This window comes from Denticeps clupeoides, chromosome 19, assembly GCF_900700375.1.
Source record: "Denticeps clupeoides chromosome 19, fDenClu1.1, whole genome shotgun sequence".
In the NCBI taxonomy this organism is placed as follows: domain Eukaryota; kingdom Metazoa; phylum Chordata; class Actinopteri; order Clupeiformes; family Denticipitidae; genus Denticeps; species Denticeps clupeoides.
The window spans coordinates 6,036,287-6,053,377 of record NC_041725.1 but is presented as its reverse complement, the minus strand read 5'-3'; the positions used below and the strand labels follow the sequence as shown (position 1 = coordinate 6,053,377).

General features: G+C 43.4%; 2 protein-coding genes across 2 annotated transcripts; one reads left to right on the top strand and one right to left on the bottom strand.

Moving 5' to 3' along the window:
- The first annotated feature begins 246 nt into the window (after positions 1-246).
- shkbp1 (SH3KBP1 binding protein 1) lies at positions 247-9,337 on the top strand. Its single transcript, XM_028961753.1, has 18 exons — positions 247-293; positions 680-733; positions 891-936; positions 1,922-1,995; positions 2,097-2,155; positions 2,288-2,368; positions 2,535-2,702; positions 2,782-2,878; positions 3,682-3,872; positions 4,164-4,279; positions 4,462-4,549; positions 4,637-4,753; positions 4,972-5,142; positions 5,645-5,800; positions 5,885-5,981; positions 6,052-6,236; positions 6,854-6,986; positions 7,198-9,337. Exons 1-18 carry the CDS (start codon positions 247-249, stop codon positions 7,808-7,810), a joined length of 2,493 nt encoding a protein of 830 aa, XP_028817586.1. The 3' UTR covers positions 7,811-9,337.
- esrrd (estrogen-related receptor delta) lies at positions 8,098-13,647 on the bottom strand. The gene is made up of 7 exons (XM_028961754.1): positions 13,489-13,647; positions 12,966-13,330; positions 11,741-11,857; positions 11,545-11,655; positions 11,032-11,193; positions 10,651-10,920; positions 8,098-9,613 (listed from the first exon to the last, which is right to left on the bottom strand). Exons 1-7 carry the CDS (start codon positions 13,545-13,547, stop codon positions 9,369-9,371), a joined length of 1,329 nt encoding a protein of 442 aa, XP_028817587.1. The 5' UTR covers positions 13,548-13,647; the 3' UTR covers positions 8,098-9,368.
- Positions 13,648-17,091: the final 3,444 nt, after the last annotated feature.

Here is a 17,091-nt window from a genome sequence, read left to right as displayed (position 1 = left end):
CAGGAAATAAGGGGGAATAAAGTAACCTCTCATATGAGAAAATAAAGCTCGTCTTTCGACTATCTCTTATTGTGATAGATTTTGCCCTGACCAGGAAGTGAAGCGTCGACCCACTGGGCGCTGGAGTCGCCTGAACTGCAGCCTGTTCTAACCAGGGATTAGCGTTGTCGCCTTTTCTATGACATTTTGCTGCATTAAATGGGACTCAGACCTCCTGTCTCATTTGCGACAAGCTAGAGCACAAGTATGGCGAGGACAGGGGAAATAATTCATTTAAATGTCGGGGGAAAGAGGTAAGAAAGAACTGTTTGGCGTCTGGCCCTGTAGTTAAGGAAGCTCCCCGTAGCTAACGTTAGCGTCCCTCTAGTTTTATTGCATTTATTTATTCGTTTTTTTAATGCGTTACTTAATGTAATTTCCAATCAATCCCAGTGACGCTGGGTTTCATTCTGACCGGTGGAATTTTTGGGGGGAATTTTACAGAAACGACAGCAGGCGAAATGTAATTCGGCATGTTTTTTTTTTTTAACAAATGTATAATGTGTTTAAAACCTATTGCGGTTGTAAGGTAAAAATTTTTAGTAGTTCAGAGTTTTTGAGGCGAGTAATAGAAGAAAAAACCGTGTCGTGGATTCTTCCTTGGATTACTTTTGATTTACTTTTATGTGCGTCACCGTAGGTTCAGCACCTCGAAGCAAACTCTGACATGGGTTCCAGACTCCTTTTTCTCAAGGTTTGTTTCTGATCTCTGATTCGGTTTAGAATGGGGCACAGGCCACATAACTTGATGCACTTTACTGAAGTTCCTTCATAAATCAGACCCAAGTAACTGTTGTTGTGTAGTAATATCTTGATAATAATAATAATGTATAATTTTATGATTTGAATAGCCTCCTGAGTGGCAGAATATCCACACTGAAAGACGAAACAGGAGCGGTAAGATTATTCAGAGTCCTTGATAAGTTATGAAAATGTCACTTTGTGAGATTATTCAGCATTATACAAGTTCCCCTGGGCCTGTCTATGGTCCAGTGGCTATAAATGGTTATATGTATAATGAGTGCTTTGGTCATACTGCTTCACTGTTCAGAGAGCAGCAGCTCAGGATCTGTTGCAAAAATTCTATGGAAAATGAAACTAAAATACTGTAATATTTGCACTCTTACTTGTCCTAATATTTAAGATGGGTACTCAAATAATTTGGAACATCATTTAATTTCATTGTATTTAAAAGCTGAAGGTTTTGCAGACATTTGAAACACGGTTACCTCTCACGATGTAACATTTTTACTTATTTCAATGAAAATCAAAGCAAACAATTGTCATATTTTGTCTGAATGCTTATAGAGTTCACAGAATTTAATTGTGGAAGTTGGTTTCAACAAGTGAGTTTCTGTGTCCCGTGCATCACATGGCAAGTTTTCAAACGGCTTGTATGGCTTTTGTCTTAACTTTATATTGAAGTACCCGGCAGTAAGGGACAACAAGTACTACATACATGTCACACTTGTTCATAGTTCTGACCACTAGTTATGGGGATAAAGTATCTTGTATTATTATATGTTCTGTTTAATAGTCAACAAATGTATTTTTTGGTTCTGTCACGCAAGAATTAGTTGGATAATTAAACGTTATTCTTGAAAAAACGCAGACATGACTTCCTGACTTTTGTAGACCGCTCACCTCCTCGTCCAGCCTCTCTCCTCCTTATTAGCATTTAAAACTACAGAGACCAAAAGAGCTCGTCCTAGGAAAATCTCAGTGTGTGAGTGGCTGTAATGCTGCACCACAGTTGCATTTCGGAAAGAGACTTCAAATACAGTATTAGCTGTAACAACTAAGACCGATATAAAAGGCAATACTTTTTACCTTTAACTTATGGAGTTGTCCAACTCATGCATTGCTGTTTATTTGTACACAGATTTTTATAGACCGGGACCCATCTCTTTTTGCTCCCATTCTCAACTTCCTTCGCACCAAAGAATTGCATCCCAGGTACGAATATTAGATAGTGGTATATAATTTTTTTAAAAATATATGCCCCCTTCCCCCTCTTCAGGATATCCATATTTAAATAAAAATGCATCCAATTGCAGGTCTATTGATGTGCATTTACTAATGCATGAAGCAGAGTTCTATGGCATTACTCCATTAGGTAAGACCCCCTTCATGGGATGTAATTGTATTGTGACTTCCTCATTTCATTAAAACAGATGGGTTTATTACTTTTGCTATATATGTATCTTGGTAAAGTAACCAGTCTGATGTATGAGTTTTGGTGTCTCAGTGCGTAAGCTGCAGCTGTGTGACGAACTTGACCGCTCCTCCTGTGGGACAGTGCTCTTCAACGGCTACCTTCCCCCTCCAGGTGACCAGCCACGCCTTCCAGTTAATCCCTGAATTGCAATGTATTGCATATATCAGAAGATGTTTTAGGAATGGCATAACTCATTAGCAAAAAGAAAGTCAGGACTGTTCGGTACCAAAATGTAGTTGTACAGCCATAAAGCTCATGCTCTCTGTGTGTGGCTCAGTTTACCCTGTCAAGAGGAGAAATCGGCACAGCGTGGCAGGCCCACAGTTCATGGGTGGCCGTTCAGGCCCTGTTGAGAGGGCACCGGTGAGGCGCAGCAACACCATGCCCCCCAACCTGGGCAACTCTGGCATTTTGAGCAAGGCTGCTATTGAGGAGAAGCTGCCAGGTAGGAGAGTCTATGTAGCATTTGGTTTTCTCAGTCTTTAGAATAACGGGTTAATAACAAATCATCTGATCCCTCTTAGGTTCGGGTTTAGGGGCAGACCCTGGCATGGTCCGCATCATATGTGGTCACCACAACTGGATCGCTCTGGCTTATGCCCAGTTTGTGGTCTGCTACAGGTACATTAAATACGTCTGCATCTGTAGAAATACTTTGTTCCAGAAATAATTCTAACTTTAGCTGATTTGCAAGTCGCATTAAGCAGTTTATGAACCGTAGTTAGAAAGCTACAGTTGAGCTGAACTAAAAATAACAAATAATTTATTTTTATTTCTAAAGTACAGCTATGTGTAGCGTTCCACCTTAATTTGTACGGTGGCTGCTAAACCACAAAAATCTGCCAAATCTGACTAAACGGAAAACTAAAGTCCTTCAAATTGTACCATATTGACCCAAATATAGATTTTTTCCCTCTCTCAAAATACATATGGTAAAATGGAGCTTGTTTTTTAGCTGACTTAAATAAAAACAGAAGAACCTTGGGGTCAAGTTCCATTTTCCTGAATAGGAAATCAGATCATTTTCAGTAGATTTTAAATCTGAAAGCTCCAATTGAATGAATTGGACAAACTAAGCCTCTTGGCTACTTGAATGAAGATCAATACCTCAAGTGAATGTTTTAAAGTGACGTGCACATTAGGTGCCTGAATTATAAAGATCTAGATGCCTGAATTACAAAGAAAATCTATAAAATCAAAGTCAATTACAGTTGCTTGTGTTACATTTACATTTCTGGCATTTGTCAGACCCACTTATCAGTAGTGACAGGGACAGTCCCCCTGGAGACACTCAAGGTTAAGAGTCTTGCTCAGGGACACAATGGTAGTAAGTGGGGTTTGTGTCTAACTAGGCCACCACCTGTAGCAACAGTATGTGTGCAACCTTTTTTTTGGCATGATTGTCCATCTCTCCATATTCATAGGGTAAAGGAGTCTTCTGGCTGGCAGCTGGTCTTTACCAGTCCACGTCTGGATTGGGTGATTGATAGGGTTGCTCTCAATGCTAAAGTGATGGGAGGCTCTCTGGGTGACAACGACAAGATGGTGGCTGTGGCTTCGGGCACTGAGATCATTCTGTGGTCCATCTGTGCGGATGGCAATGGCAACGAGATCGGTGAGACCACCTTCCGTTCAGTTAAACATTTCCCTGGGTTTTTTTGTGTGTTTGGCTCAGGGCAAAACAAGTTTGGAGACTTCGGTTCGGTATGTTTCATATGTATGCAGGAACTTGGCCTTGGTCGTTTGCCTTTCACTTGAATGTGAGGAAGTTTAAAAAAAAAGAGACATATCCTGATGTCTTCCTGTCCTCCCAACACGGTTTTAGAAGCCCCCATAGGCTGGCATGGCTATATACTGGCACCACTTGGCCACATAAAGTTTTTTACTCTGTCTTAATCTTTCGTAGGCGTATTTAGCTTGAATGTCCCTGTGGAGGCGCTCTTCTTTGTGGGCAATCAGCTGATAGCCACCAGCCACACAGGAAAAGTGGGAGTGTGGAATGCAGTGACCAAACACTGGCAGGTACAGTGGCTTCCACCTTTGTGTTGTGGAGGAAAACCCAGTTCCTGTCTCTCAAATCAGGACAACATTATTCTTGTTGCATTTATTTCGGTTAAGCAGAGTTATTGTGACCATTATCATATCCCAGTCATGCAGTAGTGATTCCAATGATGCCAAACTCTTAATCCATCTCTTTTGTACAGAACCAAGATGTGGTTCCAATCAACAGCTATGATACCGCCGGTTCCTTCCTTATTCTTGGATGCAACAACGGATCGATTTACTATATTGGTAGGCTGTATAAAAATGAGAAGTGTCACTGATGCGTCTCTGAAGGTTAAGTGTCGCCGTGTCCGTCTGTGGTTTATGTTCCTGTAGACGTTCAGAAGTTTCCGCTGCGGATGAAGGACAACGATCTGCTGGTGACCGAGCTGTACCGCGACCCCAGCGAAGATGCCATCACTGCCCTCAGTGTCTACCTCACACCTAAAACAAGTACGGTCGAGCGAAACAGGTTTGGTACAGAATTAATGTTTAGATTAGTATCCAGATGCGGGACGGGTGCAGTTTTCTTTTTGTTTTCTGTCTTTTGCCACTAATAATAATCTATTATTAGTATTAGTGTTGTTGTTGTGATTATTACTGTTATCGATCCAATTGTCTTTCATTTGAAATAGCCCACAAGGCATTCACATTCTATCAACCCTCTGCAGGTGACAGCGGGAACTGGATCGAAATTGCGTATGGCACCAGCTCGGGTACAGTGCGGGTGATTGTGCAGCACCCAGAGACTGTGGGGTCGGGACCTCAGCTCTTCCAGACCTTCTCAGTTCACCGCAGCCCCGTCACCAAGATCATGCTCTCAGAGAAGCACCTTATATCAGGTACTACACATTGGTTGCAACACCGGTTAATTCTGTACAGTCTGGCAAGGGATTGTTTTTATTATTATTGTTATGTGCTAAGGCTACTGATATCTTTACAATTTATACACTACTAGTTAAAAGTTAACCACCATGCTGTGGTGGTTATGGCACCATTTTGAAGAGTCCAGTGCGAGGAACATATTTTAATTGTATGTTTGATGGATCAGTTTTTTTTACTATTGTCATCATCAAAAGCCGCTTGATGAGATGCTCATTAACCTGAGTGAATGATAAGAAAGTATTCAGCATAAACCTTCAGGACTGTTGAAAACATCCCTATTGTCTAAATTAAGAAAGGCCAAGAGTGTGAAATGCTACCATCACAACCAAAGCTCCTTGGTTTGTTATTTAATAGTCTTGTGTCTGCAGTTTTGTTGTATAATAAATGAGTATCTGAGTATCTGTATAATAAGCAAAGTATATGTGGGAGGGTTGAATTGGTGTTTTCTTATCTGTGTAGTCTGCGCGGATAACAACCACGTTCGCACCTGGACCGTGACTCGCTTCCGAGGCATGATCTCCACCCAGCCTGGCTCAACGCCCCTCACCTCCTTTAAAATACTCTCGCTGGAGGACATCGACGGTCACGGGGGCTGTTCTGCCGGCACAGAGATCGGTAAGGTCAAGTGTCTGTTTGTCCAGAAATGCAATTTTCTTCATTGTAGTGATGGCAGAATCGCGCTCCGCTCTCCTTCTTTAGGCCCTTATGGAGAGAGAGACGACCAGCAGGTCTTTATTCAGAGAGTGGTTCCTGACACAGACAAGCTCTACGTGCGCCTGTCTTCCAACGGGAAGAGGTGAGCCTGTCTGCTCAATCAAGGAAACATGGTCATGATCTCGTCTGATGTGACCTTTTCACCCTGGCAGGGTGTGTGAGGTGCGCTCGGTGGACGGCACTTCCATCACGGCCTTCATGGTGCATGAGTGTGAGGGCTCCAGCCGAATCGGCTCGCGCCCCCGGCGGTACCTATTCAGCGGCCACGGCAATGGCAGCATCCAGATGTGGGACCTTACCACCGCCATGGAGATCGCTGGCAAGGTGGATATCAAAGGTGGGTTATCCGTGTTGCATCTGCCTCTTTAACAGTCTTTGTCATGTGTGTGTACATCTATAGAAATCGAACGAGAATTGCTGGTGTCTTCCTCCTGTAAGTCGCTTTGGATAAAAGCGTCTGCAAAATAAAGTAAAGTAAAGTACATACACTCAGCATTTTTATCTGACTTTGTCTGTAGCTCACCAACCAGTACATAAGTGCTGTTACAAATCAAGATACACTATCAAATTCAAATTTTATTTGTCACATGCATAGTCATACACATTATGATATGCAGTGAAATGTGTGTAGCCACTGCTACAGACCACAGTATTGCAAATGTTGCAAGTATATAATGAAAACCAATATGCAAATATTGCAAACATAACCAAATATTACACTTTTATGTCTTTAATATAAAATGTGTAACAGGTATGGTGAAGGTTTGCAAATGAGTGAAAATCAATGTTTAAAGATAAAAAAGAGATTAAAAAGTAAAAAGAGCAGAGATTTTGTCCAGAGTGATTGAAAGTGAAAGTGCTGGAGTGTATTGGATAATGGCCATTTGTTCGGTTGTTGTATTGATTGAAGTCAAGTATGACAAAAAAAAAATCTCCTCGTGTTTTGAATGACAGCTCTGGGCGGGCCGACAGAGGAGGAGCTTCTGGAGCTGCTGGATCAGTGTGACCTGGCCCTGACACGTACACCTGACATGAGCCCTGCAGCCTCCCTCACACACACTAGCACCCCGCGCACCTCCACCTGCAGGTACATTTTACTCACACATGAACATCACTACATTTTAGACAGGTTTATGTTTAGTTAGTAACTGTTAGAAACACTTTTTGCATTTACTTTCTAAAATACATATCATGTATAATGTGAACCATTTTTCAATACTGTATGTTACCAGCAGAGGGCAGCAGTTGCATAACTTTCTGCTTCCTTTTGGCTGACTACGCCTCTCTCCCTCTGGCAGCCTTGTGTCTCAGATGAGTGAAAACACTCGGGACCGCGGTGGTCATCGCAGCGGCCTGTCTTCTTTTTCGGGAAGTCTCCCTCGACAGGCCCCACCGGTGCCATTCATTAAACCCTCCAACCTCGGCCTGAGCCAGTCCTCGTTGGGTGCCAGCAGCACAGGCGGTGGCAGCCCACTGCCCCTCCGCGGCCCCCCAGAGGCCATGGGCTCCTTTCGTCGTGGCAGCTTTGTGGAGCGCTGCCAGGAGCGGGCCAAGGGTGCGGACATGACTGGCATGGAGGGCAGCAGACGCAGCCTGGCGGTCTGCAGTGAGCTGGATCCTAGGCTAGGCTTCCGGACGCCATCTTCCTTCTCCACCCCCCCACATCCCGGTGTACCTTCATCTTCCGCGTCTTCCTCGCTTAGAAGGCCGTCCCCCAGTGGACCGGGTCCTGCCCCTGCTACAGTCAGTCCTACGCGTTCACAAACCCCTGTCTCCCCTCGCCGATCCGGCCCCTCCCCTACTGCAGAGGCCCCGCCCACTGATACTTCCGGTGCCTCCTCAGGCTCTGATGGTGCAGCGTCGGTGCCGCCAACCAGCCCCAAACCTCCCATGAATGAAACTAGCTTCTGATTGGCCTGCATGTGTTTCTTGAGAGGTTTGAACGCCTTACAGAATGTCTTCCATGAACTTTCTAGTCATGTGCTGAGGGCTTTAAAAAGATTTACTATGTCAGTAATATTTCTGGGTTGCTGTTTTATATGATGAGATTTTGTACTTTTTAATGCACGGTGCATCCAGTGAACCACATTCCTTTAACTGACTGTTCAAAGTAGGGATGAGCTTATGAAATTAATTCACTATTTGAATAGCCTAACTGCAAATTACTGAAAAAAAATATTATTATGTATAAAAAGATATTTAATGTACAGTCATGTTTAATAAAGAAAAGGAACAGTGAAGCAAATTGGCATTTTTAAATAGCCACGCCCATGCCAAACACAGATACTAAATTGCTTACAGGAAAACTTGTGGAAATGTGGAAAGTAATTTGGGGAATGTGCTCCGTTTTATCTATTAATTTCTGTGCTGCCTTTAAGTAAAAAAATATCCATTACACATTCTGATGTAAAAGTCAGTAGGTTGTTTTTAAGTACTACTTTCTAGCTGGTGTCGGGCTAATCATGAGGACGTTAAAGTACGTGATCACGAGCGAGTGTTGCTGATCAGTCCAACAGCAGAAAAGTTGGCATAGCAACGTGCACTGCATCTCTCGAGTGCCTTCCCTGACCCATACTGCCTGACTTCAGTGTAAGTATGCAGTGCAAGTAGAAATGTCATTGTGACTATGCAGCGAGGGACTCCGTGGAGTTCACGTTGTCACACCGTTCTTCACGCACGGGAACGTGTTCGTTCAGGGACCTGCTGCCTGTGCTTCAGACCAGACTCCTCTGTCCAAAGGACTGCAGAGAAGGGCAAAGGTGTACATTAGGTGTGTATGAATATCATTTCAAAAAGCCCACCCTAAAGTTCACTGTGAGTACACAGTAAAATGCACTGGTTTGCATACTGCCAGCTGGTGTGCTACAGATGTTTGTACATTTACGGCTTGGTCTTCCACTTTTTTCGTCTCTATTCTGCTGTCGTGCATGGCGTTGACCACTGAGAAGCAGTGGTCTGCTTTGTGTTTTATGTGCAGTGCTGTTTTGGTGTGATGTCACTTGCAGGGCAGCCAATGCACTTGAGAAACATGCCACTTTGTCATCAAAACACACTGCAAGTGTTCATAAATGACATGAAAACTGCTCCCCTTTTTGTATTCTCTCCAGTAATAAAAGTATTAAGTCATGGCTCTTATTAAAAAAAAAAAAGCGTTTTATTTTTAGTGTGTAAAAATAATTGTATTTTCAGTTGATAAAGCTGTACAGAAGTAATGTTCTTCATAAATAAGACAATTCAAAATACATAACACGCCAGTCATTGGAATCAAACGCTACTTATTGCAAAGTGGACATCCCAGCAAAACTGCTCTTTAACCTTTTACCAGTTCAGTAAATGTAAACTGAATCTACTTGAATTGTTTTTTCCAGCATATTTATTGCAAAATGTGCTTTTATCCCCAAATAACAATAAAAACCAGAGAAACCCTGGAACAAGAGACCAATTGAGTCCACGTTTGATGATGTCGCAGTTATATTTTGGCATCCAGCATTTCCAGGAAGAGCTTGTGCATGGGGACGCGACCCTCCAGATGCAGCCTGCAGAAGGTGTCCACGGCGCGGTTGGCCGTCTGGCGCAGCAGGGGCAGGGTCATGAGGAGCTTGCCCAGACGGTGAGGCTCGGCAGGGTGCTGGACGCTCTCGTACTCCTGCAGGGCTTCGTGGAGCCCGTCCTGGAAGCGCTGCAGGGCCTCGGTGCTCTCCAGGTTGTCGGCGTCTGAAGGAGACCAGAATTGAGAGGGTCAAGGGGCGTGGACTCTGGCTGCACGTCATTGTCAGCCTCCTTTGTGGTTCAATTAACACCTAATGTCTGGATCTATTGATTTATGGGTCAAGGTTTCCATATCAGACGCTCAGTGTTTATGATGGTTGTGATGGTGAACTATATAAACGAAGGCAGTCCCCATCATCGCTTCGCCGTGCGACGTAGCTGCCCCGGAGTCAGGCGCTCGCAGGGAAGGGACGGTTAATGGTTTTATAAATGGAGCGATTAGACCGCTGGCGGTAGGGAGAAGAGGATGGATTTATTGATCTCAGCTCTGAGAATGGGCTGCCTGCTCTGGTATTGATTGGTTTTGCTTTGGGCTGTTAAAGGAGCGCGTACCCAGAAGTGGGGGGGGTTAATGGAGATCTGCTACCCTGAGAGATTTTAGAATACTTTACAGGTTGTCATAACTTCTGAATAATACATTCATTCCAGAGGTTCAATTGTGCTTTGGAAATATTTAACACTGAGAGAACTAGCCAATTAACCAAATTTGGCAGCCAAATGACAAAGTACACGTGGATACAAATTATACAGGGCACTATTTTACAAACTGGCCCAATGCGCAGCCCCGTGCGTTATGTTCACCGCTGCAAGGTCAGGCAACCTCGGAATTAGCATAAAAACAAGAAAGAACCGCTTGGTAGTTATCAATATTTCTACACTATTTTGTTAGTGTGTGGTCAAATTTTAAGGATGATTTTCTAAACAGTTTAAGATGGGAGGAGCCTGATGATTGACAGCTCTCAAGAGCCCTACTTTCTTATTCCAAATTATTTAAAACCACACCTGCCAATATGACACATATGCAAACATCATTTAATGGTTGCGCATATGTCTTGTTTGATAGTGAAGAAGTCTTTGACCTTTGACACCAGAGAACGAGCCCCATGCTTAGCGCGGTTTAAAAATAGTGCCCATAGTTTTGTATTTTCATTTTTTTGTGCATGAAGCAGCATTTGGTTACTGGTGGTCTGTTGTGTGTTTACCTGAGTTGGCAAGTGCCATGGCTTTCAGTGTGACCACCTCCTCCGGGCTCAGTCCCATCTGTCGGTACTTGTTGCTCAGTTGTCTGAGGGCGGTGTAGAGGTCAGACAGCCCCGCCGCACAACACTGGTTCTCGTCCAGCCGCAAGTTGTCCGCAAAAACCAGCCTGTCTGTGCAGCCCAGCGAGCGCGACATTACAGACAGCACCAAGGTCTCCATCCATCCGCCCTGCAGCAGAGACATCTGGTCCACCAGTGAGAGTGCAGAGAAGCCTGGCAGGGAGACAAATGGACCAATCAGACCAAACATTCTCTAAACACATTTGAGGTTAAATACATTGAACAGATTCGGTTGTAAAACTTAAAGAGGGTCCACATGATTACCTGGAATGTGTTTTGCCCAGCCAATCAGGACCAGGAGCTCCCGGTTGAGCAGGTCACACAGGGTCAGGAGGGCTCGCAGGTCACAGTCCACAACAGAGGAGTCTGGGATGGCACAGAGAGGGGCTGGCTCAGACATGAGGAGCTGAGATATCACTTTGTTCCCTGAAACAGCAAATTATTCGATATTAAACAGTGAGAATAATAAAACATGATTTCAGAATTCACACAGAAAACATCAAGTTCTTCTGCAAGGTAAGAAGCTGTTGGGCTGGTTCATAATTTGAATTCACTTTATTGCTGCATATGCACTCTGGTTAAAAATTAAGGTTCTAAACAGGCCACAGTTTAAAGTGTATGATTTAAAACATTGGGGTTTTAGGTCCCGGCCTAAACAATAAATAACATTTATTTTAGATCACAATAATATGCATATAATTGTCATTTAACTTCTTAAGGAAGATTATATACATGCAGCATATTTAAAGGCAAATGTAAAATATTGATGTTACCCACTGTTGAGTTTGTTGGGATGTGAGTATGGGCTTTTGATGTACAATGACATGTTGGCGTCCACCCTGCGCTTGTACTTCTGCCGCCCACCTCTCACGCGGTCCATACGGACCCCTGTCGGGGACAGAAGTTCACACTCCAGTTAGGCCGCCTGAAAGCTTACGAAGCAAAACGTCACCAGGAGGCAGATGGGCCTCACCTTCCTTCATCATGCCCGCACGGAGACACTTCTGGAAGCGGCAGGCCTGGCAGGACTTCCTGCGCCGCTTGGTGATCTCGCAGTCGTTCATTACCGGGCAGCTGTACTCAATGTTACCTGGAGGAGCAAACGGGGGAAAAAAAGGACCAAAATCAGGGTCTCGCTTTGGCTCGAGGGAGTAAAACAGCACAGCATCGACATTTTCCGTCCGATTTCCCACGCCCGGCACCCCGAGCATTCACGCAGAAATCCACAGACGGGCTATTGACCGTTGTCGCCACCCAGTTAACAAGCCCACACAAAGTTGTGGTTTCCAAGACAAAAAAAGGGTTTAATCGAGTATTGACCGGTCTACTCCACCCATTAGTGTCCAGACAGACTTGTTTTTAGGGGGTAAGGTCTTACGATCAATGGGCTTCCCCCCTAAAAACAATGTCCACTCAGGGATTAGGCCAACCACTACCCCAAAGCAACTCTTCATCAATATATTGATATTTATTCATATACTTCATTCAGCTCTGGGCAGCAGACAGGGAAATCTGTGAAGGGAATCCATTCGGTTTCCCATCCCATTATGTCGAGTATGATGAAATAGTAAATAGTAGTAATCATGAGACTAGTCAACTATTTAACTCAGTTTTTTTTACTGATGCAGGCCCTGCAGTTCAATTCTGGAAATCAAGCCGGAAAGAAAAAAATTAAAGAAATCTATCTTATGGCCAAACCATATTGCACTTCACACAGAAATCAATGCTCTACAAGATCAAGAGCCGACTCGAACCTACAGAATATCTGATTTGGTGTGAAACCCATAAGCCATTATTGATTACTAAAGTAATTAAAACCCCCATTGCTTGGACATGGCCTATTTTTTATTTGACTAGCCAGCACTTCTTTCAGTTTATAACTAAAAGAAAAGTTAAAAAAATTAAACTCAACATTATTCAACATATTACTCAACAAATAAAGATTGCGTATGCTTTGAAAAAGAATTTTAAAAACCATTTCGTCTTCTTTTGGCTGTGAAAGTAATATTAAAGCCAAATCAGTCATTGACTATTTTAAATAATTAAAGGGAAAATTTTGCTTTAACCAGGAATTTCTTTTTCCATTTGACTTGCCGTCACTACGACGGAATTAGGGATTATTTAGAACTTTTAATTTATCACTTTTAAAAGTCCGCGTCAAAATAAAAGTCCCCCCGCGCACGTTAATGCGGCCTCACCCTGGATGGTCCTCTTGAAGAAGGCCTTGCACGCCTCGCACGACGCCACGCCGTAGTGGTACCCCGAGGCGAAGTCGCCGCACACCAGGCACAGGCGCTTGTGTGCGGCGGCCAGGGCGGCCGGGCAGTCCCCGCTGTCGCTGTGGGACGAGACCGAGCCGAGGCGGTGCGCGCCGCCGGGCGCCGGGGAGTCGGGGTTCAGGGAGCGGCCGCGGGAGAAGAAGCTGCAGCCGCTGCTGTCGGAGGCGCAGCTCGGGCTGAAGGGCGTGTTCCGGTCCAGGGGGAACGCGGGGCTGGCGGGGTCCGATTTGATGAAGGCTTCGGTCGGGGATGGGGGGTCATCGGTAGACGGCCGGTCCAAAAAGCTACAAATAAAAATAATATTGTATTCCAAAAATAATTCTAATCTGCACCTTACATGGAACGTTATTTTCTATAACAAATTGTGACAAAATGAAAGTTGCATATAGGACAGTTTATGCAGCAAGGGAAGAATTATTGCCCAGATCCGTAATGAACTTACTAGTTGTGTCCACTCAGAAACTTAAAGTTGTCACCCAGGTAGAAGTCCTTGGTGTCCATTGTCTTATTAGAAATCCGAGCGAGGAATGAACAGGGTGAGCGAGAGAAAAGTGTGGCGCTGAGGAGCGCAGGTTCATTTAAATGACACCCTTCTCAGGGCCGGGAGGGGCCAGGCTGCCTAATCCTGGGGCCGTCTAGAGGGTCTGACGCTCTGGTGTCACTCCGTTGTGACAGTGGGGTTACTGATGAACCCCTGGATCTTTATACTGAAAAGTCGTATGAATACATACTGCATTCGGGCTGTCAGTCATTTAGGATGAATACGCATCGAAACCTAAACCTTTTGTAGGGGACATCCGTTTGATTAATGGCAGTGCCACCACTGTTAGTTAATTGCGTGAGAACTAGAATACTTAATTCTAAATCACATCATATCTTTTACATTCACTTGAAGAAACCAGACATCAAGATCAGAAAATCATATACATATCAATATATTGGAAGTTTATTTAAATCCGAACGATAATGCTAATAATAACAAATACTCTGGATTTAAATGTATTCAAACACAAGGGAAGTTTCACTTACTGCTTAACAGATTACAACTTTCCCTTACGGGATTTGGGCCAGAACTATTTAAGGCAACGGGTAACAAAAATTCTCGAGGGAGAGAGCGAGGCCGCTCTCAGTCAGTAGGTCAGCTCTGATGGAACAGGGATTACCTGTTGGCTGGGGAAGGGAAGGGCTTATGGAACTGGTGATGTCAGGTTGCTCCGCCATTTGCTGAGGCAACACTTTCAGAGCCACCGTATCATGGTGTGAGAAGCACTGACCTAATCTCCTCATCAGACACCTTGATAGCTGTCTCACCTGAATCTTCACCTGGAGTCCCACATCTCGGGCCACTTGTGTCCGCGCCAGATAGTGTCATTTACATAACACCAGCAGACGAAGGTTAACAGAGATTTGGGAACGCTTTGTCACACTTTCCCTCCTTTCCTAGAATAGTTGTTCACCCTGTCATGCCTTCTTGACGTATGCTGCAGAATTGTGCATGCAATGCATCTCAAAATGTGAAATGCCAAACATATGTTGCACATACAGGCATACAGACGTTGGTAAATTGCAGTGACTGCTTAATGCACAAAAGGCTTGTGAATAGCAGAGACTACTACCAGTTTGTAGTTGCACACGCCATTTGATGGTGGGAGGAAACCGGAGAACCTGAGGGAAATCCACAGCAACATCAGGAGAGCATGAAACCACCACGCACAGAAAGCCGGGGCCTGGATTCGAACCCCCCCAACCTTGGAGGCGTGAGACCACAGTGCTACACTACTGTCATATTCAGAAACGGCATATTGCTTTTGCAACATTTAAGTAACTTGGGATGCTTGTTAAATAGCTTGAACAATATTTTTTCAGTAGATAACTAACAGTATGGAAGTTAGTAAAAGTCCTTGAAATTATGCATGTTGTCCAATTTAAAAAAAATCAAATGACCATTTGTGTGACTTAATTTGTGGTGCTCTATGGGACTTGGAATTTTATGACATTTTTTGTCTGTGTGTGCCATAATGGATGCCAGCAGCATCATTAGTTCCATAGAAATGCTTCGTCAACTGCACTAATGAGGTACATCACATCTAATGGGATTTGCAGTTTTGTGGGCATAAGCCTCTGTGGTTGCTGATGAACTTCTCAGTTCTCTTCTCCTCCAGCCCTCTGCCAGCAGTCAGTGCAGCTCTGATCCTTTCTACAAGGTTACTGTCCCTGTCATTTCAATGCATGGAATATTATCAATATAATACTCATTAGTTTTCTAAATAAAATATGTGATTCATATTTTTTAATATCAGCATAAGAATCAGCTCCCTGCAAACTTCATAAAATGAAGCTAAAATAGTGATTGCTGTGTTCATTGTGTTCATTTAAGTCTTCGGGGAAAGTTTGGAAATAAATCTGTAATTATCAATTACTATAGCTGGCTGATAGGAATTCTGGGAGAGCTGAGGTCAGGTGTATGATGATTCCACAATAAATGAGTAATTTTGATACAGACTTGATAAAGACTTGTATCAAAAATATTTTTTGTATTTAAAAAAATATTTTGTATTTAAAAAAAAAAAGTTTTGTATTTAGTTTTTATTTTAAAAACAAGACATGGTGTACTTAAGTACATTTTTAGAAAAGTGCATTTAATACAGCAGTGTAGCATGCATGGACAGTTTTACTCATGAGTTCCCATGCAAACCTTTTGAATTCTGTGTATTGTATGATGTGGACCAGTAGTGTGGACCAGTAATCAGAAGGTTGCCTGTTCGAATCCCGATCTGCCAAGGGTGTCCTGAGGTGCTGCTGAGCAAAGCACCGTCCCCACACACTGCGGGCGCCTGTCATGGCTGCCCACTGCTCACCAAGGGTGATGGTTAAAAGCAGGGGACGCATTTTGTTGCATGTCACTGTGTATCACGATGAACAAAACAATCACTTACTGTCATATAAGAAATAATGTACTGTAACCAAACATTAAAGGCGATACAAAAAATATGAGGTGCTGCTGAGCAAAGCACCGTCCCCACACACTGTGGGCGCCTGTCATGGCTGCCCACTGCTCACCAAGGGTGATGGTTAAAAGCAGGGGACACATTTTGTTGCATGTCACTGTGTGCCATGCTGTGTATCACGATGACCAAAACAATCACTTACTGTCATATAAGAAATAATGTACTGTGACCAAACATTAAAGGCGATACAAAAATTATATAGGCTTTAATAACATTAATTTGGTGGTTATTAAACACTAAAACATCAAAAGTGACTTTTTTTTTATAGATTCCAAATGAATACTGCACTCCTTACATGATACATGGTACACTGGAAAGGGCCAAATTGTTATCAATAAGTCATTTATATCAGGCGTTGTTACATTTGATTTGCATATTTGTTATTTATCCAATGTGTTATGGAATGCTGACCCAGTTCTGGGCCCATGCAGTCGAGAGAAGGCCAGTGATAGGATTACCGTCTAGTCCATGGAGTGACACCTGTCTAGTTCCTCGTATTTTCTAATCTAGGAAAGACTCCCTCAGCAAGAAGCTACTGTTCCCTCGATCTCTCTCAGTGGATGTAAATGTAAATGTAAATGCCCGCTTTTACGGTGCTTAAATTACACGAATTCACATGAAACACAAATGAGATTAGAAAAAAAAATTATTTATCCCGAGGGAGATTCTTTTGTCCTAAAAGCAACAAGTAAGAAAATAAGAACAGAACAGTTGTAAAAGTGCAAAGAAAAATTATAATATAAATATAAACCTAACAAAGTAATAAATAATAAATAACTGTGACAGGTATAGTAAAGTGATGTTAATTAGATCAAGTGATTTTGAAAAAGTGACGTATTGTTGTGCCATAAATAGAGAGAGAGGTAGCAGCATGCTGTGATGGATGGGAAACCAACATTCATGGGCAGTGGTGGCCTAGCGGTTAAAGAAGTGGCCCTGTAATCAGAAGGTTGCAGGTTTGAAGGCCATTGATGTGCCACTGAGCAAGGCACCGTCCCCACACACTTCTCCCCGGGCGCCTGTCATAGCTGCCCACT

What these genes read in the sequence shown, in the direction of transcription:
- shkbp1 (XM_028961753.1), top strand. Translation starts at nt 247, where the DNA reads ATGGCGAGGACAGGGGAAATAATTCATTTAAATGTCGGGGGAAAGAG. An exon ending in CGGCTACCTTCCCCCTCCAG is followed by an intron (nt 2,369 to 2,534) that starts GTGACCAGCCAC and finishes TGTGTGGCTCAG; the next exon opens with TTTACCCTGTCAAGAGGAGA. An exon ending in TGGCAATGGCAACGAGATCG is followed by an intron (nt 3,873 to 4,163) that starts GTGAGACCACCT and finishes AATCTTTCGTAG; the next exon opens with GCGTATTTAGCTTGAATGTC.
- esrrd (XM_028961754.1), bottom strand. Translation starts at nt 13,547, where the DNA reads ATGGACACCAAGGACTTCTACCTGGGTGACAACTTTAAGTTTCTGAGT. An exon ending in TTTCTGAGTGGACACAACTA is followed by an intron (nt 13,331 to 13,488) that starts GTAAGTTCATTA and finishes TTTTATTTGTAG; the next exon opens with CTTTTTGGACCGGCCGTCTA. An exon ending in TGCGGGCATGATGAAGGAAG is followed by an intron (nt 11,656 to 11,740) that starts GTGAGGCCCATC and finishes TGTCCCCGACAG; the next exon opens with GGGTCCGTATGGACCGCGTG.